General features: G+C 37.2%; 1 protein-coding gene across 1 annotated transcript in view; it reads left to right on the top strand.

The window, feature by feature from the left end:
- Window positions 1–19,225, top strand: part of LOC129404326 (cadherin-related family member 3-like) — a 75,214-nt gene extending 55,989 nt beyond the window's left edge. Inside the window, exons 10-14 of the mRNA XM_055136678.1 lie at window positions 1,982–2,080; window positions 7,295–7,524; window positions 15,003–15,174; window positions 16,292–16,536; window positions 19,007–19,225. Of these exons, the coding sequence (XP_054992653.1) occupies window positions 1,982–2,080; window positions 7,295–7,524; window positions 15,003–15,174; window positions 16,292–16,536; window positions 19,007–19,225 (965 nt within the window). The remainder of the gene's footprint in view (window positions 1–1,981; window positions 2,081–7,294; window positions 7,525–15,002; window positions 15,175–16,291; window positions 16,537–19,006) is intronic.
- The last annotated feature ends 8,289 nt before the right edge of the window (window positions 19,226–27,514 follow it).

Here is a 27,514-nt window from a genome sequence, read left to right as displayed (position 1 = left end):
TATCAAATACACCATTGGTAGCTTGCTAGGCTCTGCCGTGCGGACGAGATACTCTTGGTTGCTTGCTGGCTCTCCAAGAGGGACGGAGGAATCGAACCTGGGCCGGCTGTGTGCAAGGCAAATGCCCTATCTGCTGTGCTAGAACATAATGGAATTTATTGAAAGAAATATAGAGGCTTTATATAAATCATCTGTTTCCACAGAACAGTGCTTCATCTGCAGTGTCTTCATAGAATGAACTTTGAGACAGTAATGAAAGTTGCAGGACCTTGTTATAGAAAAGTACAAATAATAAAAGATATTAAATATAAAGAATATCATATATTCCCTGAAGAAAAGATTCTATGGATCCCACATAATGTTTTGACATATATAGTGAACAGATTACTATATGCAATATATAAATACACATGCAATATAAAATATTCTTCAGAAAATGATTTCTACACATTAGTATACTAAAAAGTTTCATGCTCAAACTAAATTTGGGTTTAATGTATAGTTTGAGATTCAAAATACATAAGGTATTTTAGAAGCTCCAAGAAATTTTGTCTTAAAGGAATCTTTTTATCTTAGTTAACTTTCAGTTGCATTTTATACAGTAGCATGTTAGAGGGGACATTTTGGGACATTTTGGCAAATATAACTTAATCCAATACCTACTCTATGACTAACTTAGTTTTATGACCTTTGGCAAAGAATTTGTCTGTGAACTTTAAGCGTTCTTATTCCTGTTAAAAGAGGGAAAAAACCTTAATGCCGAGCTAGTGCCTTACCAAATAAATGCTAGTTAGTATTATATTTTTGTTATAAAAGTTCCTGTTTGTTGTTTATCATATGGCTATTAAATTTTTTCTTTTTGAAATTTTGTGATATGCTAATTTGAGCTGATTGCTATGAAATATATAATTCATTTTCTATACGACATGATATACAAACATCTGGCTGAATGAATAAAATGCAATAACTACTTCTCATTTAGCCTTTCATCATGTGAAAAAAGCCTCTGGAGCATGATCTCAATTTGTCTTTAAATACACACTCTGAAGTGTGAGAATGAAAGTGATGTTATTCCTTTTTTATTGACAATAAAAATGGGCCTCTGAGAAGCTGAGCTAGTTCAAGGCCACAAGGCATATGTCAAAGTCAATTCTTAAACATAGGTTTTCCAAGTCTCATTCTATTTCAACTCCTAAGATATATATTAAATTCAGAATGTAGAATGTCATATGCTCAGTTGAGAATGACACCCCAATAAACTTTCTAATGGAGGAGATTGTACTTATGACAAACATAATAAAGTCTTTTGGAGAAATATATAATTAAAAATTTATACATGACACACACACATAAAGCCATAAATAAAATATGACATCTAGGAGTCTGGAGAGAGCTTAATGGACTGGTGTGCATGCTTTGCATGACAGAGGCCCAGGTTCAATCTCTGGTACCACATAATCTCCCACCCACTGACAGGAGCAACTACTGAGCATTGGCCAGAGAGTAGTACTGGGGTGGACTGTGATAAGTTTTTTCCTCGAACAGCAACAACTGAGGTAAGTAGTGGTCCCCAAATCTGAAAAAAAGAGAGCTACTAAATTAAGTTCTAATATATTACAATCAAAATAAGCAAGTAACCACAAACAATAGAGAATCACAGAACTTTATCTTACTTTCCAAGAATATAATATAGTATAATATATTATATTATATATCAGTACTATAATATAGTACTGATGGGTGTGGCTCCCCAGAGGCGTATGTATATTATCAATATTTGATAAGTTGCTTTGACTAGCATCAACGTTATTTGTGTTCCTTGAGAATGTACATTCTAGGAACAGGGGTCATTTGGGTGCAGGAAAAATCTACCTTAATCTTAAAATCCTGCACAAAGTGTGCTGCTGGAGGCACATTTAGCTGGTTTGTAGAATAAAACTGCTACCACAACAAAGTGTTTATTTACTGTTCAATTTAACAGTAACTGTGACTGTCATCATAGAGATTGCTCCTGCCAATGATTTCAGCCCCGTGTTTGAGGTCTCGCACTATTCATTCTCTGTTCCAGAAACATCAGGAGGTAAGAGATATTTTTGCTCCTGTGGTGTTAAAGCATGCACAGGAAATATCTACTATATTTCAAATGATACCAATGGAAAAGATTAAATACAATGATAAATTGCAAGCAGATGAGGAAACACTGTAGGATTTAGATATCCAGAGAAGTTCATTTTCATTGTTAATATCTTATGTATTTTCCTGATGGTTCTCCAGAGCTTCCTATTAAATTTGATGTCAGATCAAGAAGTACACATGACATTAATTGTATTGTTTTCTCCCCTATTGCCTCTGCTCTGGCTTTTTGTTTTGTATTATTTGTTTGTTCATTTTCTTTGTTATTTGGGGAACACACTGAGGGCTCAGTCTTTAAAAATGAAAACATCAGTTAATATTTATGTTGAAATATCTTCCTTCTTTTACCAACTGCAACGATCATATCTGGATAGGCAAGTCTGACAAAAAATAATGAAAGCACTTAGGGAGATTTAATTGTCTTTCTGGGAATTCACAGTAAAATGTAAATTTTGATGAAGAAGAAGACGGATTTAGAATTTCCCAAATACAGTATTGTCAATATGGATGGGCTGGAAAAATTCAACCTCTTTTCTTAGGAGATGGATGTCTCCCAAACAGGTCAATGTGAGGTAAATTGCCTGGAATTACCCATCACCTCACAATATTTGGATGCTAGAGATTAAACCAGGATAGCCCATGCAAGGCACACTCCTTAATCCCTATCTATTTTACCGACCCTTCAACCTCTTTATTCTATTATAAGAGATTTGGGACTGAAGAGAAAATTGGTTGCAAAGCTAACGAGTGGCCGAAATGATGGCTAAATACAACTTTCAAATCTCTAGTTTGAAAACTGTCTTCAGCAGTCAGGGTGCTTTTCACAGATGATTTTTGATGACAGGTCACTAAAAGTCTAAAGGCAAGTCCCAGGGCTGGAGCAATAGCACAGCGGGTAGGGCGTTTGCCTTGCATGCAGTTGACCTGGGATCGATTTCCAGCATCCCATATGGTCCCCTGAGCACCGCCAGGAGTAGTTCCTGATTTCAAAGCCAGGAGGTAACCCGTGTACATTGCCGGGTGTGACACCAAAAGAAAAAAAAAAAAAAGGGAGTAAAAACAAGTCCCTAGAAACCATATAAAAATTTGTGTGGAGTATTACAATATGTACTAATCTTAGAGTAGCTGATAGTGAAGACTTCTAGGGCAAAGACTTCTACGTTTCATAGGGAGCAAGATTATATAATAGAAAGCCATGATGGAATCATGAAATTATATTTCTAACAAAATGACCTACAATGAACATAGGCAGCATATATAACCTCTGATTGCCTTCAATTCTTAATCTAGGAAATGAAGATTATAATAATGTGTCAGACAATTAAAATGAGGATTATTGTGTATATGTTAACTACATGACACACACTAGGGCTGATGTAACATAATAATAATGCTGATGGTGATATAATAATCGTTAACATTATTTGACTTATTTACAATGTTCCATAACTTTTCCTTTGCCTCTTATTATTATTATTTTTTCTTCTTTTTGGGTCACACCCGGCAATGCACAGGGGTTTCTCCTGGCTCATGCACTCAGGAATCACTCCTGGCGGCGCTCAAGGGACCTCATGGGATGCTGGGAATCGAACCCAGGTTGGCTGCGTGCAAGGCAAATGCCCCACGCACTGTGCTATCGCTCCAGCCCCTCCTTTGCCTCTTAAAATCATCTTTTGATATTTCCTACCAAGATATATAAATTGAATCAATTATGGAATTTTTTTAAGGTGATCCCATCAAAGGAGACAAAATATTACAATACAATGGCATTTTGTTTTCAAGGAAGAAACTGAAAAGCTGAAGTTACTCTGAAAACTGTCTCTCCTCAGAAATCAAACATTTATCCTTGAGGACACTAAAAAATTTAATTAAATTTTTTTGGCTTTTTGGGTCACACTGGCTATGCTCAGGAATTACTCCTGTCTCTGCACTCAGGAATTACTCCTGGCGGTGCTCAGGGGACCATATGCTATGCCAGAGATGGAAGCCAGGGCAGCCACATGCAAGGCAAGTGCCCTACCCACTATACTATCACTCTGGCCCCCAAACATCATGAGTCTTAATGTTTGTTAAAATATTATATTCAATGATACAGAGTATACTTCCACACTTGCACATGATTTGAGGACTATATGAAGATTTTTTTCCTCCTCAAATGATTTTGAATTTTAAAATGAAAAAAATAATCTGATGATGTTATATGATGAATAATTGAACTTTTCAATGACAAAAAACGTTTGGAAAGTAATAGAAATAGGTAAAACAAAGCACACAAAAACATCTTTGTTGTAACTGTCCTAGAGAAAACAAAGAATGAAATCACACTGGGTATCATACCATAAGGAAAAGCATATTTTATTGTCAATAATTTTTATGAGAATTATTGACAATATGTTTGATTGAGTTACAGTTTCATAACTACTCTAATTTAAGCTTCAGGTATTGGTGCTCAAGTAAAAGACGATTTTAGTTTTATAAAAATGATTGATTTTATGTCTAACAGGAACTAAGTTCACTATTTTACTTAATCGGATATTAAAAGTGAAAATGTTACCAATCTTTGTTGGTACAATATGATAGAGATAGAAAATTTACCCTTAATCTGTTTTCTGTGATCTTACCATATTTTATCTTAGTAGTGATGCTTTTACAAACAATAGATAAGTTTCTTTATACTATGAATAGCCCAATATGAAATGTTACATTCTTTCCCACAAATGTGTTCTCTCTAGCTTTGTTAGTATGAGCTGTATTCATTGCCTTCTTAGCATCGTATTAGAGACTGGTGTGATCTGGTAAGAGGAAAATGCAAACTGAAAGAAATTCTGAGAATGAAAGTATTGGGTACAGTACATTAATTAATTTGTTTACAGGATTTTAAATTCTTGATTATCGGTAACCAAAATGTTCTAGACAGGGACTGGAGAGATAGTACTGCAGTTTGGGCACTTGCTTTATCCATACTGGCTGGCATTTGATCCCTGGCACCACATACGGTCCTCCAAGCCTTGCCAAGAATGATCACTGTGCAAAACCAGGAGTAAATCCTGTTAACATTTAGCACCACTGGGTATGGCCCCCAAATTAAAAAACAAAAAACAAAGCAAAATGTTCTATACATAGGTTGTTGGTGCCAAATCATTGAATTGTGATATTTCAGAAAGTAGAGGAGGCCAAGCAATTCCCTAGAGACTCTAATCCAGATCAAAAATGGTTGAGAGGCAAATTTATTGCATCAATTAATTATCACTATATGCTGTGTAATTCAACTTACAAAAGTTAGAATAATACAACAATGCATTTTATTTACTTTAAAATAATAAATAAGCCTGAGATAAGGTTGATGGGTCCCTTTGGACTGGACTGCTTTGGTCAAAATTGTGAGAACTAAACGGCTTTTGATGATCTAACTGTTTGAACTGGCTTGATTAGATGGTTTGGCTCCTCTTTCATCCTCCCACTGCCTAAATCAAGCTTGTTCTCAAGGCAGAGGAGGAGACATGGGACTCTACTGTCCTCATCTTTAATCCAAAAGATTACTTAGGGAGAAATACATGCTGCAATTGCAGCAATGTGATTAAAAAATATGTGGGCTATTGATACAACAGACACAAATTTGAATCCTCATTTTTACCATGATTACAATACTACCAAGCTGCAGTTTTAATATATATGAAATAAAAGCTATACTAGCACATATGTACCAGTATAGTACTATACAAGTTGTTGAGAAGACTTATTGAGATAATATATGCTAATGATAACTATCATATAGCATTGACTCTATAATAGCACTATAGCACTGTTGTCCCATTGTTCATCAATTTGGTTGAGCGGGCACCAGTAATGTCTCCATTGTGTTGTGAGATTTGTTGTTACTGCTTTTGGCATATTGAATACTCCACGGGTAGCTTGCCAGGCTCTGCTATGAACGGAAGAATACTCTCGGTAGCTTGCTGGACTCTCTGAGAGGGACAGAGGAATCGAACCCCGGTCGGCCACGTGCAAGGCAAATGCCCTACCCGCTGTGCTATTGTTCCAGTCTCTGTAGTAACCACTATTATAAATGCTCTAATTCTCACAACCTTCAGTGATAAAATCTCTTATTATTTCTCGTCCTTGAGGCCAAGAGAGATTATGGAATTTTCCAATAGGTATAGCTAGCATGTGGCAAAGTTGAGATTTAGAATTTAGGAATTCTGTTTCTGTGTCTGTACTGTTAGCTGTGGCAATTTATCACAAAAAAGCCAATCAGATTAGCAACTTTGACTACTGTCCAGCAGGGTTAGTTGCAAAGAATGAGATAGACAGATGCCATGGCTTATCTAGGTTGAAAGCTAATCTAGACAGCTCCAAACAAGGGACTAGGCTGGGCATTTACTGAATGTTGAATGCTGTTTTCTGTTCCCCACCATGGTTCCCTGGCTCCAAACACAAAGACCATTGTTTCAGATATATCAAGAACAGTTGTAAACAGGTACCTGTAAAATAATTAGCAGGAACATTAATGAAAAAGGCTGAGATGTTTACCTAACTGTGATCATAAATTGATAAAGAGCTATGCACCATTAATATATAGCATTGAAGTTATGATTACCTAATTTCTGCCTGGGCATACATGTGCAGCCCTCATTGTCTAAACTAAACTTATTTTACCCAGAGGAATATTCCAACCTTAGGTTATTGAACAATTTCTCACGGTTAATATTATCTGATTCCAATATTTGTATTATTTATGGTTAAAAATAAGCATAAATTGCATGTAAAGTCACTATTATTGAAAACAGAATTTTATTCATCATTGTGATCTAAAGTGGCAGAAGACTATTTTCTGTCATGTACAGTGGAACTGTCAACACATCTCATTGTCCAAAAACACTAGGTTGACATAAGAAGCAAAAAAAAAAAAAGCAAAAAAAAGTAATATGTCTGCCCCCAGGCACTGCAGGATATGTAGCCCTGGGGGTCCCTGTCACTTTAAGGCAAAATGGCACCCCCTTCTGACTCTAGCATGTAGTTGAGCAACCTGGTAGATTAAGAATCACTGAGAGTATTTCTCAGGACTTTTGAGAGCTGTTTGAAAGGGCCCCCCCAAGATAAAGTAAAAACAGTGTATCTACATGGCAAAAATGAGCCTAAATAATTGCTCTTATTTTTAAAGCTTTCTATAAAGTTGGAAAAGTTACTGCCATTGATGAAGACTACCCCAGCTGTGTGAGGTACAAGATAACTAATGGAGATGTCCAGATTATACAAAAATTCTGGATTCATCCTCTCTCTGGAATGATCGAACTCACCACACAACCAGATTTCGAGACTGTGAAGCAATATAACCTCACTGTGGAAGGGGTGGACTGTGACAAGTTTCATCCTCGAACAGCAACAACTGTGGTAAGTAGTGATCCCTAAGTCTGAAAAGAAGAGAACTACTAGATTATGTTCTAATATATTACAATCAAAATAATCAAGCAACTGACCACAGACAATAGGAAAATCACAGAACTTTGTCTTACTTTCCAAGAATCTATAACTGTAATATGTTATAAGAACAAATCTTTGAACCCTCTTTCTCTTGTTCTATAACCTTAAATTTGTGTTTCAGTTTTATTTTTAATTAATTCATATTTTACAAAGTTGTTAAGTAAGCAGGGTGGGGGGATAGGGGGGGAGCCCTGATAGAGGAGGCGCTTGCTGCAGGCCAGCCAGATGCAGAGGCTGGCTTAAGCAATCAACACCGAAAGCTTTTATTTTATCTTTAAAATTTATTTATTTTGGTCTTCTGGGGTCACTCCTGGCGATGATCAGGGCTTATTCCTGACTTTTCACTCAGGAATTATTGCTGGTGGTGCTCAGGAGAACATACGGGATGCCAGGGATCAAACCTGGGTTGGCTATGTGCAAGGCAAATGCCTTTCCTGCTGGACTACGGATCCAGTCCCACTGAAAGCATTTAATTTAATTAACTTATTTTTGCATTTTGCATATATAAATAAATATATATATATATATATGCCTCTCAGAGAGCCTGGCAAGCTACCCAGAGTATCCCGCCTGCACGGCAGAGCCTGACAAGCTCCCTGTGGCATGTTTGATATGCCAGATACAGTAACAATAACAGCCTCATTCCCCTGACCCTGAAAAGAGCCTCCAATTGTTGGGAAATATGAATAAGGAGAGGTTGCTAAAATCTCAGGGCTGGGACGAATAGAGACGTTACTGGCACCCACTCAAGTAAATAGATGAACAACAGGATGACAGTTACAGTTTATAATAATTTGTTATAGACATCTAATATACCAATACCAATCTCACCACCATTGCACCTTCCCACCATTGTTTTCTCCAATTTTCCCAATCACACCTTAAGCCTGCCCCCATAGCAGGCCCTCAATAATTTATTTTATATTGATTGTTATAAATAATTTGCTAAAAGTATGATAAAAAATGTTTTCTAAAAATAAAGTTAACGAAGATTGTTGTATGTCACCATGGAGACATTAAGCCCTTATATAAGAGATTACTGACAAACCTTGGAAATTTAAGATTTGCTTGAGAAGACTCTGATAACTCATCTCACTTTCATAAGGTTACAAAATTTGTAACAATAGCTATATGCATCTAGTTCCTCTCCTGTGCCCATTCCTGTACGGGCTCCATTGATATGTTGGTGAGGTTCAGGGTGAGCAGTAATATATTCATCTTAGAAAAATCACAGAAACAATAGAATGCAGGGGCTTTATTGGTCATGAAACAACTGCAATTGGGAAGGATGTGCACCAGCACAGTCTGAAGAACAATTTCCAATAGAGGAAGTGAGCTCTGGATTTATGTGCAGCCACAGACTGACTTAATGGCTTATGCATATTCTGGTAGTTTTTCAGGAAACCCATACATTTTCATGAGGGACAACGGGAAGCATGTGTACTTGAAGAACATACAAAGAACATCTATCGCATATACAGAAAACGACAGAAAAATACTCTGGGGTGTATTTTTAATATGGTATTAAAGATCCAGGAAGCTTAGGAAGAGGGTTCTATTCCCCAGTCTCCACTGGCTGGTATCATCTGACTACGGCCTTGAGTTCTTATCAGTGCAAAAGTGTTCTTTAAATTCTGCACTGGAACAATTGTAGCCAGTAATAAGCAACAGGGGAGCTTCTCCCAGAGACGGTTGTTGCACCCTCCAAATTACAGGTTACTACAAGCTACAGAGTGCTGGAGAGATAGCACAGTGGGCAGGGCATTTGCCTTGCATGCGGCTGACCCCAAGTTTGATTCCTCAGGCCCTCTCGGAGAGCCCGGCAAGAGTATCTAGCCCAGACATCAGAGCCTGGCAAGCTACCCAGGGCGTATTTGATATGCCAAAAACAGTAACAACAAGTCTCAAAATGGAGATGTTACTGGTGCCTGCTCGAGCAAATTGATGAACAACGGGATGACAGTGACAGTGACAAACTACAGGATAATCAGTTTTATTGTTTTCTATCTCCAGAGAGTCCTAAGTATTGGAGGGGGGGAAAGAAGGGACAAAGTTGTAAAAAGCTTTGACATTATCATAATTTCCACAGACAAGGAAAATGAAGCACAGGATATTGAAAACTTGTCTGAATTTACTCATAAGATTTGCAGAGCTATATTCAAATATTGGCTGACTCTCACACTGAGTGGTATATTTATAAGGAAGGTCATTAACCAAGGTTTATTCTTTTAGCATCAGTGGGGGAAAATGTAAGCCTCAAAATTATTTTATCAACTTCAAAGGACTCTATAAAGACATCAAAAGTGACTGGTGCTGTATTGATGTTGTGGTGTGAACCATTGTCTGATTAGTAATTATAAATGACAGTAAGGTTTGAACTTTTTAGTTGAAGAAGAGACAGAGGAAGACTGAAGAATTTTAAGGCCCCATTTGGCCTGATGAGTCACTGTGCATCACCTTCTCTGTACAGAGACCCTGTGGTTTGCATCTATTGTGGAGATCAGTTTCCCGAGTGTGTCATTGTGTGGGAAATGTCAGGCTCATGCGTTTCAACAGTTAGATGACTTTTTCAGGGACTGAACTATAGTTCGCAGATGAGATTATGTGACTTAATTGTTTCAGGATGATACCTCCAATATGAGACAGATATTTGCACTTAGGAAGCGGTGAAAGTTTTTCCTGTAGAAATTAAAAAGTTCCCCAAATAGTATAGGGTGACACACTTATGCAATTATCACTCATTATAAAGGAGGAAATGCAGATTAAAATATTTCAAGTGACTCTATACTTATAAAAATAATTTTTCTTTTGCCTCAAGATAAAGCATGAACATGTCATTTCTTAATTTCCTTTAAAAATGTTTATTAATTATTACTCTGTGCACAATATCATAAATCACAAAAAAGTATAAGATAATATGTATGTCTTTAGAGAGCTTCACCATTTTAGCATGAAAATATGAAAGTTTGTAACAAATAAGTAGGTACTTTACATAAGTATATACTTTAAATTACCAACATGGGACTCCCAAAGTTTAGGAATCTTCATTATCACCATTGTCACTATCAGCATATTGATAAAAGAAATTTAATACTAACATGTATAATATGGATATATGTATATATACATACATAAACATATGTATATAAGTAAAAGTATATATACATATATAGATAACTGGTATGTATGGGAGACATTCCTTAACAGTGAATAACTCAAATGGTTCCAGATTTCTGTGTGTGTGTGTGTGTGTGTGTGTGTGTGGGTGTGTGGGTGTGTGAGTGGGTGTGTGTGAGAAAGAAAAAACAGAGAGAGAAATAGAGAGAGATAGAGAGAGAGAGATGATGGATGGCATCTTAAGCTGTTTAGCTAACACAGAGGGTACTGGAAAGGAGTAAAGAAAACTCAATTAGAGAATTACCAAGTAAGGCATAATTAAAAGCATGCAGATCTAAGTCAGGCTTCTCTGGTAAAAGAAGAAAAGATCTTTCACAGTAACACATTCTCAAGGAACAGGTTTACATATAAATGTTTTCATAAGATGTGACTTCTACCCAGTCTTCTTAGCCCCTCCCATGAAATTAATGTTTGTCAAAGCCATATTTTGGGGTGACAAATTTTCATTTTCTATCTTATTTAGTCTTCATTCCCATAAAGTAGTAACCTATTTCTTTGCTTATAAATGGAAAAGTTTCATTTTCTAGGGTTAGTAATTGAAAAGATCATCAGCTAAGACATGTAGAAAGAGATAGAAGAATTAACTATAAATATTTTAAACACTATAATGTATCATGTACCCCAAATTCTCTTTCTATCTATTAATTATATTGTTGCCTATGTTCTTTCTATTTATGCATTTATTTTTGGTTTGGAGGTCTTCGTTGGCAGTGCTCAGGGCTTACTCCTGACTCTTATCTCAGGAATCATTCCTGACAGGGCTCAGGGGATCCTAGGAGGTGCCAGGATGGAACCTAGTGTGTTCCCCACTCTACTATCTCTGCGGTCCTACTTTTATACTGAATTCTCTGACTTGTTACCCATCTGCAGCTAAAATACTGGTTGTTACTATCGTCTCTTAAATGCAGCCGCCTCTTAACCAGAATCTGGACTTCCACTTCCTCCCTTTACAATCTATCCTTCCAACACCAGCAAGATTGATCCTTTTTACATGACAAGTCCTTCTTTGAAGCTCCCATTACACTTGGCATAAGCACCAATGTTATTTCTAAATAATGAGGTTTCCTGCATGATCTGAATCTTCTTTTAATTTCAATTCAGCTATGCAAACTTCTTCAATTTTTTTTTTTTTTTTTTTTTTTTTGCTTTTTGGGTCACACCTGGCGATGTACAGGGTTTACTCCTGGCTCTGCACTCAGGAATTACCCCTGGCCGTGCTCAGGGGACCATATGGGATGCTGGGATTTGAACCCGGGTAGGCCGCGTACAAGGCAAATGCCCTACCCGCTGTGCTATCTCTCCAGCCCCAAACTTCTTCAATTTTTAAATTTTCATTTTTACTGTAATTAAGGCAATGATTGCAATTGCATTAACATTTATGGTTTTGATGTACAAAGTCCACCACAAAGTGCCCAAGACACTTTACTACTGACTTTTCTTTTTCTTATACTTGTGGTGCTGCTACCCCATGTCCACCTCTACAGTGTAGTGGGGGAACAGTTTTTCCCAACGTGCCGGGACATGGTGCACGCCAGTCCGGGGAGATGTGGGGTGAAGAATGATGGGCTTGCAAAGAAACACCCTCCGGGAGTAGCTGAGGGCTGTTCACTTTATTGTCAAGTATACACAAATATTTTATAGAGTGTCTCAGCTTTAAGGAAGGTCCAATCACAAAAAGTTTAGCATTATTGACCTAACACCTCTCCTACTATGCTTTGCCTCAGTCCAGTCTCAATCAAGGCCAGATGCTGCAATCAGGATGACCTGCTTAACGTATGTGACAGTTTCTATGTCTTTGGTGCATGTGACTAGGGAGTTGAGTCAAGGCTGAACACCTTGTGCTGACAACCTATTCTTGCCGACTTTGCTCAGATACTTCCTCTTGCCAGGCTTTATTTCTGGGCCACTTTGCAAGGTCTTATCTGCTCCAGTGCTTATTTCCACGCTCCACAAAGTGCCAGGATCAGTCCACCATTATTACAAGTTCCCTTCTTTCCTGTTTTCTGCAGCACCCTCTTATCATAACTCTATGGACTATATCTCAGGAATATTTTCTTTGGGGAGTCTTTAATCAATCACTTTGTTTCTTTATATTTGGCATATGAGTGAGATCATCTGGTATTTGTCTTTTTCGTTCTGAGTCACTTCAATTAGAATGGCTTTCATCCAAGTTGCAGCAGATTGAAATGGTTTATCTTTTCTCTTAGCTTATATTCCATTTCATGTGTGTGTGTGTGTGTGTGTGTGTGTGTGTGTGTGTGTGTGTGTGTGTAAACACCACGGTTTCTTTATCCATTCATTCATTGTTGGGTATTTGGGTTGTATATACTTCTTGCTTTTCTTCAACACACCAAATATGTTTGCTCCTAAAAGCCTTTGCCCAAGGTACAAATGTTTGTCCTCAATATACACGCATGATTCAGATTTTCTTTTTTTTTCTTTTTGCTTTTTGGGTCACACCCGGCGATGCACAGGGGTTACTCCTGGCTCTGCACTCAGGAATTACCCCTGGCCGTGCTCAAGGGACCATATGGGATGCTGGGAATCGAACCCGGGTTAACTGCGTGCAAGGCAAATGCCCTACCCGCTGTGCTATTGTTCCAGCCCCTGATTCAGATTTTCAATTTAGTTACATTTATACCAGTGAAATCATGCTCACCAAGACCTTTTCTATTGTGTGTGATGGTGGAATTCTGAAACAACTTAAATGTTCATCACTAGGAGAATAAATAAGTAAAATGTAGTAGAAACATGCTATGGAATACTCAGAAAGAAATGAAACTAGTTTACAGCGAGCAACATGGAGAGAATAAGAAAATACAGTGCTGTATTTAAAAAGTAGATAACAGGAAAGAACTATAGCACAATATCATTTGTGCAAATCAAAATCACATGACCAAATAACACTTATTTTGTAAGGATATTTACTTGTATGAAGGCATAAATAAAATATGAGAAGAGAAAGTAAATAGGAGAGTGACTTATAAATAAAGAACTTTCTCTGAATATTGTATCAGTGTAGTTTGATTAGCTCTTTTCTCTCACTTGAACGTGCAGAAAGTGCACAATAACTATATGACATTGTTAGATATATTTATTTTGCCTCCTTTATTGGAATAGAAATTTTAATAGGGGAAGGAGTTAATTTCTGGATTTTATCAGTGCTTAGCAAATAATAAATGTTAAATATTTATTGAATGAATTTTTCTCTTTAATAATCCTAGGAAGAGAGGGATGGAAATCACTTTTTTAAATATGGGGAAAAACAAAATTAAACGTGAGGAAAAAAAAAGTTAAGTCATTTGAACCAAGTAAACAATCTGGTACATAGTGAGCTCAGGTTGTAATAATGATTTATGATACCAAGTCCTATTCCGTTTCCATTATATCACATTGTCCATAAAATCATAAGACATCTCACTTATTAAATAGAACACATAGTTATATTTAATCCATCAGAGTAGCACTAAAGAATGAGTTATCTCTCCAGAATTTAGCTTTTGTTAAAACATTATAGACAACATTTTAAAAAGATAATACTTGCAAATATAAGCACACCAGGGATTCTTCTGCAAATGATGTTGAGAAGTTATTACTCATCTAAGAGGTAGGCAGATAACCTTTCTAAGCTGACTGATATTCGATCACTGACATTTAAAAATCTTTGATATTTTGATCTTTTTCTGTGTAAACCACAGTTTTCTATTTTATGGTATTTTAATTAATAAAGGGTGATAATAGTCCATAATTATAGTCACATCACACTTTTTAAAGAAATAATATTTTTACCAAAAATATATCATGAGAGAATGGTGCAGAGGAGAATCCTAAGTTATGAGAGAAGCAAACTCAGAATATATTAGTCACTAAGTGTGTAAGGGAACACAATTTTTTGAGTCATCACTCTTCAACTTTTCTTTCCTTATTATTTACATAATTTGTGAGCTCTCCCGTCTCTTCTAATGAGCCCGAAGCTCTCCCTAATAACCACAGAGAATGTCACAGTTGACCCAAGAATAATAAGACAACTGACTACTTGATTGACAAGCAGAAACCTAATCTGCAGAAACCTTTCTTCAAATTCAAAACTCCAGGCTAAATTTATTTAATAATCCCAAATATCCTGGCTCTACCCAAGTATTTATTTCTAATTTTGTATATAAATGATCACATGATGTACATGCGATGTTTCTTTCTTTTATTGCTGACAGGTCACTGTCAACATTGAAGATGAGAATGACGAAGCACCTGTCTGTACACCGTCTCTATATCAGGCAGTCATTCTCGACAGTGTTGTTGCTGGAACAAACATCAATGGATTTAGCCTAAACTGCCATGATAGAGATTCACAAGACTTTGAAATGCGCTTCGAAATGGTTTCTGGTGGATAATCTTATTATTTATTTTAATCAGAAGCATGTATCAATATGGTAGTCGTTATGCACTTTTTAAGTTATTAATCCCATAGATTTAAACTATTTCATATCTGTGGCATTGATTTTTCTTGAGAAAGCCTATTTCACATGCCCAATCTATGTTGTAACTATAAATGATTTCAAAGAATATAACAATAAAAACACTTTGGCTTGCATGGGGGACACTGAAGGTTAATTTACAAAGAAATCAGTTCTCAATAGTAAAGGCTAAAAACAGCTTTTCCATGTGATGTTAGCATCTATTCACTAAAATAAATGTTTTAAACTGTATTGTTCTTAGATTCATTTAGTCAGAATCTTGTAATACATGAAAAAATTTATAGAAAACCAAATTTATGCTAGAAAATGGTATGCAACATAAAAAATACAGATCTTTTACTTATGGAACTCTATTCATTTTAATAGTAGAAACATCAACAATTATAACATCATAAAGTATGACAAGTTTCTTAAAGGAAAACTTCTGGATGTCATGAGACAGTATAACCCCATTTAAAGTATGGAGGTCAGTTTTTCTGTTACATTGACAAAAGAATGGAAACATGAATATTAATTAGTAAGCCTACTGTCAATTATTTTTGAAGGCTAGTTCCACGTCTGCTTCTCTTGCTGAACAGTAAGTGTCATGAATATGAGAAGTAAATAAATCTTATTTACAACATATCTATACACCTTTTGAATGATTTGAAACAGTACAATAAATATGTATGATTGGAAACCTTCATCTCATGTTGGTCGAAACTGTGCTGAATGTGAGCATAAAACAGCTCCAACTGGGAGATAAAGGAAGGGTAAATAGGCAGAATCATTTAAAAATAGTGAAATATTACTGATCACATATATAGATCAGATTCAAGTGATTTAGTCTTTAAAACAAAAGTTTTTCATATGAAATGAAATTGATCTATTAGTAGATCTCAACTTTACTATAAGCTTTATATAAAAGAAATAAGAACACAATTTTTTTTTACCTACTGTGTTTCAAAGGCTATGTCAGGTAGCTTGGAAATAATCATTGAATAAATCATAAAATAATTATAACTTTTGAATGATCTCTTTTAAAGGAAATGAGAAACAACATTTTGGATTTGACCCAACTCGTGGTTCAAGTTCTCCAAAATTAATTGTGAAGAATCCCTTTAACTTTGAATCTGGAGCTGAACGGCAATGGCGGTTCCATCTTGTAGTGCATATTATTGATGACAACCTGAAATACAGCAAAGCCACCAACCCCAGGACAGGCACGGCTATTATAGATATTTATGTGACAAGGGCCAATACTCCACCACCTCCAACCACTAATTTTGAAGTAAAGAATTATGGAATTTAATTTGGATCTTTGTGTGAGAAATATCTTGTTGTAAATTGAAGTTCGTGCAGAAAGGCTACAAGGTTACTAGAGCAGCTCCCATAAACCTTTCCACTGGGCATTACCCTTTCTAGCTCCTAGCCGGCATATTAGAATGTGAATTGGTAAATATAAACTGTGTAAGAATTTGTGACAGTTGTACGTGGATCCATTGTGAATTTCAGTGATTATGTCTGAATGGTCAAAGAGTCATGTTCAATAGGGAGATCCACCAGTTAATGAAACCTGTTCCTTAAAAATGTATATCAATGGACACTTTAAAATTGTATTCCTGGCTGGAGTGATAGCGGGTAGGGCATTTGCCTTGCACGTGGCCAACCTGGGTTCAATCTCCGGCATCCCATATGATCCCCCAAGCACCACCAGGAGTAATTCCTGGGTGCAGAGCCAGGAATAACCCCTGAGGAACGATGGTGTGACCCAAAAAGCAAAACTAAAATAAAATAAAATAGTATTCCCTAATGATCAGGCTATTCATATTAATGGACACCCACAGTGTGCTTATATTGTAGTACATGGTTTTAGGGCTGTTATTTTGTCCAACATATGCTATACTAAAAGTTTAGCAGACCCTTTAGAATTTTATTTTTCTTTTTTTTCAAAAATACATATGGATAGCCTCTGTAGAATTTCTGAATGGCTTTATAAAGTCCATAGAGCAGAATTTATGTTAACATTTTATTGTCATCTATCTTTTGAGTAGAGGCTTGTTTTTCCTATATGGATGAAATAGCCACTAGATTTTTAAAAAATATTTTATTTTCTGCACACTATTTTCTCAAGTTGCAAAAGAGTTAATCTTGTTTAAATAGGCAACTGATACATATAAACCTAGTATAGCCATCAGGCATCATTTAGTTCAACCCATTGATTTTGCAGATAAGTAACCTAAGGACAAAGAGTATAAATGGTTTGTTAGATTCACACACAAAAAAAGTTTTGCATACAATTCAGGTCTTTAAACCTTAAAGTGGGTTCTTTTCTAGGCTTAAATATTCTTTGCTACCACCTGTGGTGTTTAAAAATACTAACTATCTCCAGCTGAGGGGAGATCATTTTCCTTTCTCTTCTATTTTCCAATAAACTTTTCTACTCCCTAAAAAGTATGTATGAATATTTTATATGCAGCCTTTTATTGGAGAAAAATTATTTTAATGATAAATGCAAAAGTGTGAGATGACTGCATTTTATGTGGAGTAATAGCACAGTGGGAAGGGCGTTTGCCTTGCACGCAGCCGACCTGGGTTTGATTCCTCTGTCCCTCTTAGAGAGCCTGGCAAGCTACTTGTGGCATATTCGATATGCCAAAAACAGTAACAGCAAGTCTCACAATGGAGATGTTACTGGTGCCCGCTCTAGAGCAAATCGATGAACAACAGGATGACAGTGTTACAGTGTTACCATAAAGGCAAAAGTAGCCCAGGAACTCTCTGCTGCTATTCACGAATCAGGAATCATGAAATCCCGTTGATCGTGGACTTTTGAGCCGTCTCAGTAACCTCTCCATTCGTCCTATCCCTGAGATTTTAGAAGCCTCTCTCTACTTCTCCTTCCCAAGGATGCCGCGTTGGAGGCTCTTTCAGGGTCAGAGGAATGGGATCCAGCTTGTTACAGGCTTTAGCATATGAATACACCATGGGAAACTTGCAAGGTTCTCTCATGTGGGCAGGAAACTCTCAGTAGCTTGCCAGTTTCTCCCAGAAGGAGAAGTATGTTATAAGATATCTTGTATCTTCTGGGAGCTTGCTTTTAAGTCTCTGTATGTTGGCCGTTGATGGGATTACACACACCTGGGTTCCTCTGCTGGTACCTTCATGAGTGAGGCTTGTCCGAACGTGTGGAGAGGGGCCTTGAGCATGGCTGTGGCTAGGTTCTGGTGGTCTTCGACCACCGAGAGCTCTGCTTGGGGCGGGGAGGGAAGCTGGAGCCCATCCCCTCTGAGGGACCCCAGGGAAGACAGCCAGGCGTGCGGGCAAGAGACTCTCTGCTGCTATTATTTACACTAAATATGAGCTATTGAGAAACTTAGAGTATTCAATACATAATAAATAAATAAAAATCTATGGAGAGCCCAGAAAGCTCAGTGGTAGAGCCTCAGATGCCTGAAGCCTCAGGCATGCCTGAGGATGGGTAGAGCTCTTGAGCATTACAACCAAGAGCAGGTACTTCACCAAGTGTAGGAACCTAGCATTCCCAACACCACAGGAGAGGAAGTGGGGGGAGGAGGAGGGAGGAAAAGAGTTCTTGTCACGAGGGAAGATTTTTTTAATTATTAAAAATAAATTTATATAACTGAGTGAATTGCCACTCTGTGTAGGACTACAGCTCTATAGTGATGCATTCTGTGTAAACAGATGCCCTTGGAAAACAAAAACTAATGCTTTGTTTGCTTTGAATTAATATTTCCCAGCAAAGGAAAGGTCTCACCATTATGTACACAGCTATCAACACATACAAATCCAGTGACTGGTACATTCCTTTCATCTTCACTCTGATGGCTGTTTTCTTTGCTGCTTTGGTTTCCTGGATGTGTTTCCTGCTTTGGCGATACGGAAACACTATAGAATGTTGCCAGAAAGCCAAGGATGTCTCCAAAGCCAAACTTAAGTATGTGGTTTACCATTCTTAGCATTTGAAGAGTTAAATAGGTTGATATTTAGTGACTTTGGTCTGAGCTCTTCTGTTCAAGTTTTCCTGTGAGGGGCGCAGAAGAAAGTACTTGAGATAATAAAACACAACTGTACTTTTAATTGTTGATGTGAATCTTTTCTATCTCAGAAACATGTGGGAGCACTCTCGAAAAAAAATTTAAAAACACATATTTAAATTATTTTTTACCTTAGAATATATGAAATAGAGTCTGTGAGAATGTTTTAAACAAATCTGCTTGTGAAAAGACAAGGGGATAACTTTTCATTATATTCATGTGCAAGAAGTTCTTTGGCAGGTGTTTTACAACCCCTGAAAACTAGCCTAAACTTAGGGAATAAATTCAGCTAAGATAAACTTGCTTCATTCTTGTTTGGAAGCTCTGTGAAGTAGAATGACCAAAGAATTGTATTGCAAAAGCAACTGCATTTATTACCGTCTGAAAATAGTTCTTCAGGGTGTAGGATATCATGCCTTCAAAAATAGAGCTGGATATGAATTTCTATTAAGTAGAGATAATGTATGTGAGTGAGGGGAATAGTGACGGTTAGTGAGAGCATTTTATTATTCCCTGGACAATATGTCAAAAAAATGGGAGTGGGAGAGAAGTGATCAGAGTCATGTATTGCAAAAAGAAATGAACTTCTGCCATGTATTAACTAATGAAGCTGATATTTTTTAAATTTTATTTTTATACAGAGGAATGAAGTATATTACAGGTAAGTTATATACTTCTACTTATCCCATGTTTATTATTAGTTATGTTATTTTTAAAAAGCTACTCACCTGATACCTGCTTTTTAAAATTTTTGAACAGAAGATAAGAGCCAAAAGGAAAATATTGTATCCAGTAACAGAAACAAAAAGCTAGAAGTATTAACAGTAAGTATACATTGCAATTCTTCTACAGTAGCAGAAAAAGAACTAACTACATTGTTTCTATAATTTTTATATGAGCATGTTTGCTCAAGAATAATATAAAAGAAATAAAGTACTTTCAATGTACTCACTTCTGTTTAAAATCTCTTTTTTTACAAAGATGGAATGGTGGATCCAATTTTGTTTGTAGAATTTTGTCTGAGCAAAAATTAGCCTCAAATATTAGATATGCATTCAGCAAACATCTAGACAAATGGAAGTCTAGCACTGTATATCATTACTTAAAAATAGTATCTAAATTTGAAAATGCATTATACATATTAGCAGATGATAAAAGTTGGTGCCCTGGATTGTGTAGACTTTCTCTAAATTGTCTGAAATTCATTTGATAAATGATGCAGGACACGCATGTTCAAGGGTAAGGTTAGTTCCAGAAATTTTAAACGTGGAATGGCATAACAAAGGACATCTTAGTCTTCATCTCCAACTTTCCCCACTCCATCTGCCTTGTCATTTATTAAGGAGTTTCTCATCTGAGTCTTGACTGACCATAGAATGAATTTATGAACTTTTTTCCATACTCACTTTTCAATTCTCATAGGTTCTCTTTCAGTACTCACTTCCTGTGCCCCTTCCTGTAGGTATCTGTATTAGTCAACCCTGATTGCCATAGCACAGTACCACAGAGGAGGCAGGTTGTTAAGCAATTGTATTTAATTATCCTCACAATTCTGGAACCCAGAAGTCCAAGATTAAATTTTTACCCAATTTGGTTCATTTGAGGTTTATCTCACTTGCTGATGACTGCTTACTTCCTGTGTTTTCACATAGTCATCACACAATTGTTGCTGTCTATACCCCTTTCTCTTCTCTTCTCCTTGCCTTTCTCTATTATTTCTTCTTCCCTCTCATATCCTCTTTTTATGATGTTATGCATATTAGATTAAGACCATCCATATAATTAAATTCTACCTTAATCACCTCTGTAAAGACCCTATCTCTAAAAATTATATTCTTAAGTAGTGGGGCTTAGGAATTTAACATGAACTTTAGGGGAACATCAATTCAACTCATAAAACCTTAAAACCAAGAGATTTTGTATCAATAAAAGTATCTAAGGTATGGGTTAAGATACTGGAATTTTAATGGTGAGAGGTAACTGTGTAAATCAAGACCATAACTGTCAACACCATTTGAAACATATTACCTTATTGTCTTAACTATAATAATTTTTTAAAATTATAAAAGAAGATCTGAGTTTGATTAAGGTCATTGTAGTTAGATTAATATTGAGGAGGAGACTGGAAGAAATAAAAAGTAACAGTAAGTTTTTGGCTCTTAAATTGTTAGCTTTCTATAGACATATAATTTATAGGAAATCATTTAAGAATTTCTTAAATTGTTAGCTTTCTACAGACATATAATTTATAAGAAATCATCTGGTTATGTAATTAGATGAGGAGCAAGAAAAGTTTGATCATATATCTTTAGCTCAGTAAAACTTGGATTTTGCTTTAAAAAGGAAAAAAGAAATCATCTACTCAAAGTACTCAGTACAAGTTGAAGCTAATTTTATCAATCCAACTTTATTGCTAATATTTTGTGATTTTTTTAAAAAGGAAACCATTGTATATGAGACTGTGTTTGACGGAGAAGCCATTGACCCAGGTATAGTGGTTTCATTTTGTTTGAATCATCCCCATTTTGTCTATATTGATGCTAAGCTGTGTGAATGTATTATTATTAATTATGCTTTACATTATGAGACTATGTACTAAAGAAAATCATTTACAGGCCAGACAGATAAAATAAATGACTGAAGGGGGTCCTACAAGTCAAGGGTATTCAATCACCAATGGTAACTGATGATTTGGAGACATGGTTATTACTCAGATCATTCAAATTGTAATTTGGATTACTATTGGAAACGTTACATTGGAAATAGATCTGGAGTTGCCAGAATTTTGATGCTTCAAAAGAAGCTTAAATTCAGCATGCTATATGAAGTCAATCCATTTTTACATGTAGATGACTAATTTAAAAACTCCATCGTGCAGTGCAAATGGAACACTCTCGCCCACCCCTCCATCCCCATCTATCAACTGTTATATATTACTATGTAACACCATACAATGACACCATGAAGCCCGGAGCTAGAAAATAGCATGGCATCACTTATATGCCACACCTTCTATTGGCCTAAGCAGTCAGAGTCTTCCCAGAATAAAAGAGATGTTATATACTAAACCTCTCAAGAAATTAGAATCAAAGAATTTGTCATCATTTTTAACCACTTACAAAATAAACAGTCCAGATTTTGTCTAAAGGTTTGTTATAGATTTTGCTTAAAGGTTTATCTCATATTAGACTCAAAATTATCTCAGGGTTTTATATCTCTTTGTTTATAAAACATTCCAGAGGTATTTTTCCCCCTTTCCATGTATTTCTTCTTTAAAGAAAGGGGTAGAAATTGAAAGTCATTTGAGGTATTGATAAAGCCATAGCTATGGATTTAAAAGATGTGGACTTGCCATATCTAACGCTCCTATTGTACTTTGAGCTTTCTCTTTGTGGGTGACTATAAGGTTTAAACATTAATGCAATAGATGTAAAAATGATTTTGTGATGTTTTATTCACATGAAGTATTAGTCACAAATGAGTCTTTGGCTCTAGAACAACTTTTGACATATTGCAAGTTTAATTTTGACAACTCTGAAAGACTTGGCATAAAGTTATTGATTCTTTATCACTGATAGTTAAGTTTTCTGTAAAGAAACATTAGTACTTATTCTGCAACACTGTAGCATTGCACTGTCGTCCTGTTGTTCAATTATTTGCTCAAGCGGGCACCAGTAACGTCTCCATTGTAAGACTTGTTACTGTTTTTGGTATATCGAATATGCCACGGGTAGCTTGCCAGGCTCTGCCATGGGGTGGGATACTCTCGGTAGCTTGCTGGGCTGAGAGGAATGGAGGAATCAAACATGGGTTGGCCGCATGCAAGGCAAGCACCCTACTCGTTGTGCTATGGCCCCAGTTCCATCATTGACAGTATTGTGAATTATATGCATAATTTTTTCAAAAAGGTCTACACCCCTATTCTCACATAAATGTCAATTAACACCTCAGTTTTATCTTTAAATAAAATATGATTCACATTTGTAACATAATTTATATTAAAATACAAATATATATTTGGATGTTAGCCCGGCAAGCTACCTAGAGTATCTTGACTATACAGAAGAGCCCGGCAAGTTACCCGTGCATATTCAATATGCCAAAAGCAGTAACAACAAGTCTCACAATGGAGACATTACTGGTGCCCGCTTGAGCAAATCAATGAGCAACAGGATGACAGTGATACAGTAATACAGTGATTTTTAATCTGACCTATAAGAAATAATTACTGATTCTACTGCTGAATTCCTCAGTAATGCTAGTTAGTTTAGCTACACTATTCTCCAATTCAGTGACTTCTATTTTTCTTCAGGGGGAGGTGTTGGGACACACCTGGCAGAGTTCGGGCTTACTGATGTCTTTGTGTTCAAGAAAAACTCAGGGGGACTCAGGGAACCAGGTGGGGTGCTGGGAATTGAACCCTGGCTGGACATGTACAAAGCAAGTGCCTTCCTATTGTACTGTCTCTCTGTGCCCAGTTGAGTGATTTCTGATGGAAGTTTTCTCATTCTTTATCTTTACTAGTTGAAGTTCTCTTCTATTACTTTCCTCAATTCAGCAGATGTCTTTAACCACTCTCAAGTTTCCATTGAAAAGTTTAAAGAGCTCTCGTGTACATGGAGTTCCTTCCTGGACTTTTGTCCTTGTCCACAAGTACAGATGAACTTCTTTGATTTTTCACTATATCTGGTGCAATGTGAGAAAAAGGGGTGAGGGTATGGCAATCTGGTCATGGCCACTACATCCACCCAGAGTCTGTGGATCTGAATTTGGGTAACCGGGTCTTTTTTTTTGGGGGGGGTTTGGTTTGTTTTTTTTTTTTAATTGAATCATCATGTGGAAAATTACATAGTTCTCAGGGTTATGTCAGTTATACAATACTCAAACACCCTTCCCTTCACCGGTGCCCATATTCCATCGCCAACCACCCCAGTATACCTCCCGCCCTCTCCCGCCCCCCCAGTCCCCGCCCTTATAAGTGATAAGTTTCACTTTGTTTACTCTTTATCTTGATTACGTTCCATGTTTCAATTCATAACTCACTATTGTTGCTGGAGTTCCCCCCCCAAAAAAGACAGTTCTACTGCCAAGGAAGCGTTTGATAGTTAGTTTTCCATTGCTGAGAATGTAGAGATATTAAGTCCCGCTGTTTGTTACATAACTTTTCTTCTTTTTTTTCCCCTCTCCTTCCCATGCCACCGAGTTCATGCCTGCTTAGTAATCCTCATAGTATGATTGACGCCACACTGCCTGACAAAGGGAAAAAACCCGAGAAAGATGGTTATTTCCCATCATCAGCTGGCGTGGGGCCATAGCTTAGTTGACAGTCTTGCAGCTTGTCTGCAAGCAGTTTCTGGAACCAATAGTAGTGCGCTGGTATCGGCCCCGGCTCGAGACTCCACCAGCGTCCCGCTGTTCCATGTACATAATTTTTTTTTTCCTTACATCCCGTTCCCACGCCACCAGGTTCATGTCTGCTTAATGGACATCATAATATGGCTAATGCCACGCCGCATTTCTTCCCGAGAAAAATATTTCTTCTCCTCAGCCGGCGTGGGGTTATAGTTTAGTTCAGTCTAGAGAGATGGCTACTACTTTGATTGCCTTCAATATTTCAACAAAAGACTTACTATTCTTGTTAGGATTATCCCCCCAAAGTCCAACCCGTTACAAAGGAACCATTTCATATTGCTGATGATTAGATGACATTCGGTTGCGTGGCCGCAGCAGCGGCTGCGCGGTTTTGGGTTTCTGTATAAAGTCCAGGGAAAATTCTGCCAGAAATTATATCACTATAAACTTTTACCCTTTTATGGTGCTCATAAGATGGAAAAACCTAGAGAGAGATACCTGGCCCCCGCTGTAGCAGCCTGGCGCAAATGCTCAGTTCACATTCTGGAAGTATTTCAGTGGGCTGCTGGTGTCCAAAGCAGCTCTTTTGGTGTCCTCGGTCATGCTGGAGCGGCAGCAGCGGCGAAAGGGGGGGGTTGTTTTGTTTTTTTTCCACACCCAGCTGTGATCAGAGCTTACTCCTGGCTCTGCTTGGGATCATACCTGGCAGGGCTTGGAGGTTCATATGGGATGTTCGGAATCGAACCTGGTTCTGCGGCATGCAGAGCAAGTGCCCCCCACTTGCTCCAGCCCAATTTTTGTCACTGGATTGCTGCTAGAAATTTATGGCCAGAGTTTACTATAATCAGGTATATACATAAGGACAGGCAAAAGAGTAATTAATTAATCTTAAAGTTCATAGTTGATGCTACTTGACAAGGATTTTGGTATCACTTTCTAAAAGATTTGGGCACAAATGGGTTTGCTCAGTAACACTTAAGCAGACCTGATATCTGCTAGGGCTAGGGCGTTTCTATTGCTGGCACCTAGCAGTCTGTATTGCCAAGCTCAGATTAACCTGGGAAGTGTCCTGTGGTGTAATCCTAAATTTAACTAGGATTGAATTCCAACAAAAGTTCAATTATTCAAATATAGGCTAAACACAGGCACAGTTGAGAATGAAAGAAAGACCTGTTGCCTTTAGTCTCTGCAAGCTCTTTCTGGCTTTAGGTATTTTCTTCTCTGCTTGCGATAATTCTGAAGTGATTTTGTAGGGAGTTGGTTTTGTCTGGTCTGAAAAGTTTCAAACTTGTGGCTTCCTGATGGCTTTCAGTGGGCTAATGATGTACATGTTCTGTAAGCGTTTGCCCTGAGTATTGTGTTGCTTCTTGCCTCCAGATCAGGTTTTATTGAGTTTTAAAGCTCTGGTCCATTTTTATTTTTTCGCTCACTCTTCCATTTTGCCAGAGTGCAGCCAGTACCTTCACTGCCCATGTTCCATTTCACCCACTTCTTGAGGTTTTGCTCTTTTAAGTCAACTACTGTTCCCGTTCCACTCCAAAGTAACTCCTGGAGATGGTTGCTGCATTCTTTTTTTTCCTTTTTTGGGTTACACTCAGCGATACTCAGGGATTACTTCTGTCTCTGTGCTCAGTAATTACTCCTGGCAGTGCTTGGGGGACCATATGGGATGCTGCCGGGAATTGAACCCCGGCCAGCCGCGTGCAAGGCAAACGCCCTACCCACTGTACTATCACTCTGGTCCTGGTGGCTGGGTTCTTCTGTGAATTTTCTCAAAAGCATACCATACAGGATTTTCTGTTTAATTCAGAATTTATTTTCTTTTTATTTATTCCCTCACCCTATTTAACTTTTGGTACTGTTTTGGCTTGGAGGTCCCAGAAACACTCTCAGATCGCTCCCCTTTCTCACAGCTCTGCCGCCAACAGAGCACATGAAATGCATGTGAAGTTATGTACTGCTTAAAATTTTGTTTCTATCTTCTACTTTCTCGAGCAAGACTTGAGAAGACTCTTATTACTACAAATTTGCAGGATAGCAAATACTCCATAAACAGTATAGAGTGAATAAATGCTCTTAAGTTCATTACAATTGAGTTTCTCTGCGTTTTGTGTTCTCATTTTATAGTCTCTGGGAACGTGTATGAGTATAACAGCAGAACAGGGGCAAGAAAATGGAAGAAAGACCCCAGGAGACACCAGGAGTCGTCCTTGGCGAGCATATACTCCCTTCCAAAGGCCCACTCTTCTGAAGAGTCTACAATCTTAAAAATTCCTATGCATAAATAACATTTTCCTGTGTCTTTGAATGGTATCTTTTTTGCATATGTCACTGTCATGGGCTTTTGCTTGGCTATCTAAAATTCATTTGTAGATGTGAGGTCAGCTGCTTTGTTTATATTTATGGGTCATGGTATTCTTCTAGTTCTGGATGAGGGCAGTTGGGGTGATCAATCTTGAGTCTTTGAATATGTTTTGCTAAAAATAGAGACTGTATGTGCTCATTGTCTTATTTTTCTCAATAAAAAACGTGTTAGGACTAGGAAGTTTGCTCTGCTCGCTGCTAGAGTCTCATCACATGCTAGGCACATATCTATTTTTATTTATTTGGGGTCACACACAGAGGTACTCAGAAATTTCTCTGGGGTCTGTGCTAGGGATCATTCCTGACAGAGCTCAGAGAACCATTTTGGGGTACCAAGAATTGAACCTATGTTGGCCACGTGCGAGGCTAGCAGTTATCTCTGGCCCCTCATATGCTTGGCACACACTGTGAACTCACTATGTATTTGGTGGATAAATAAACACGAGTATGTGATTTTATATTTCTGTCTTTAATTCAAAATATGTATTATACCTA

This window comes from Sorex araneus, chromosome 4, assembly GCF_027595985.1.
Source record: "Sorex araneus isolate mSorAra2 chromosome 4, mSorAra2.pri, whole genome shotgun sequence".
Taxonomy (NCBI): Eukaryota; Metazoa; Chordata; class Mammalia; order Eulipotyphla; family Soricidae; genus Sorex; species Sorex araneus.
Note: the sequence above shows the minus strand (reverse complement) of the source record. Positions and strands in the feature narration are given on the sequence as shown.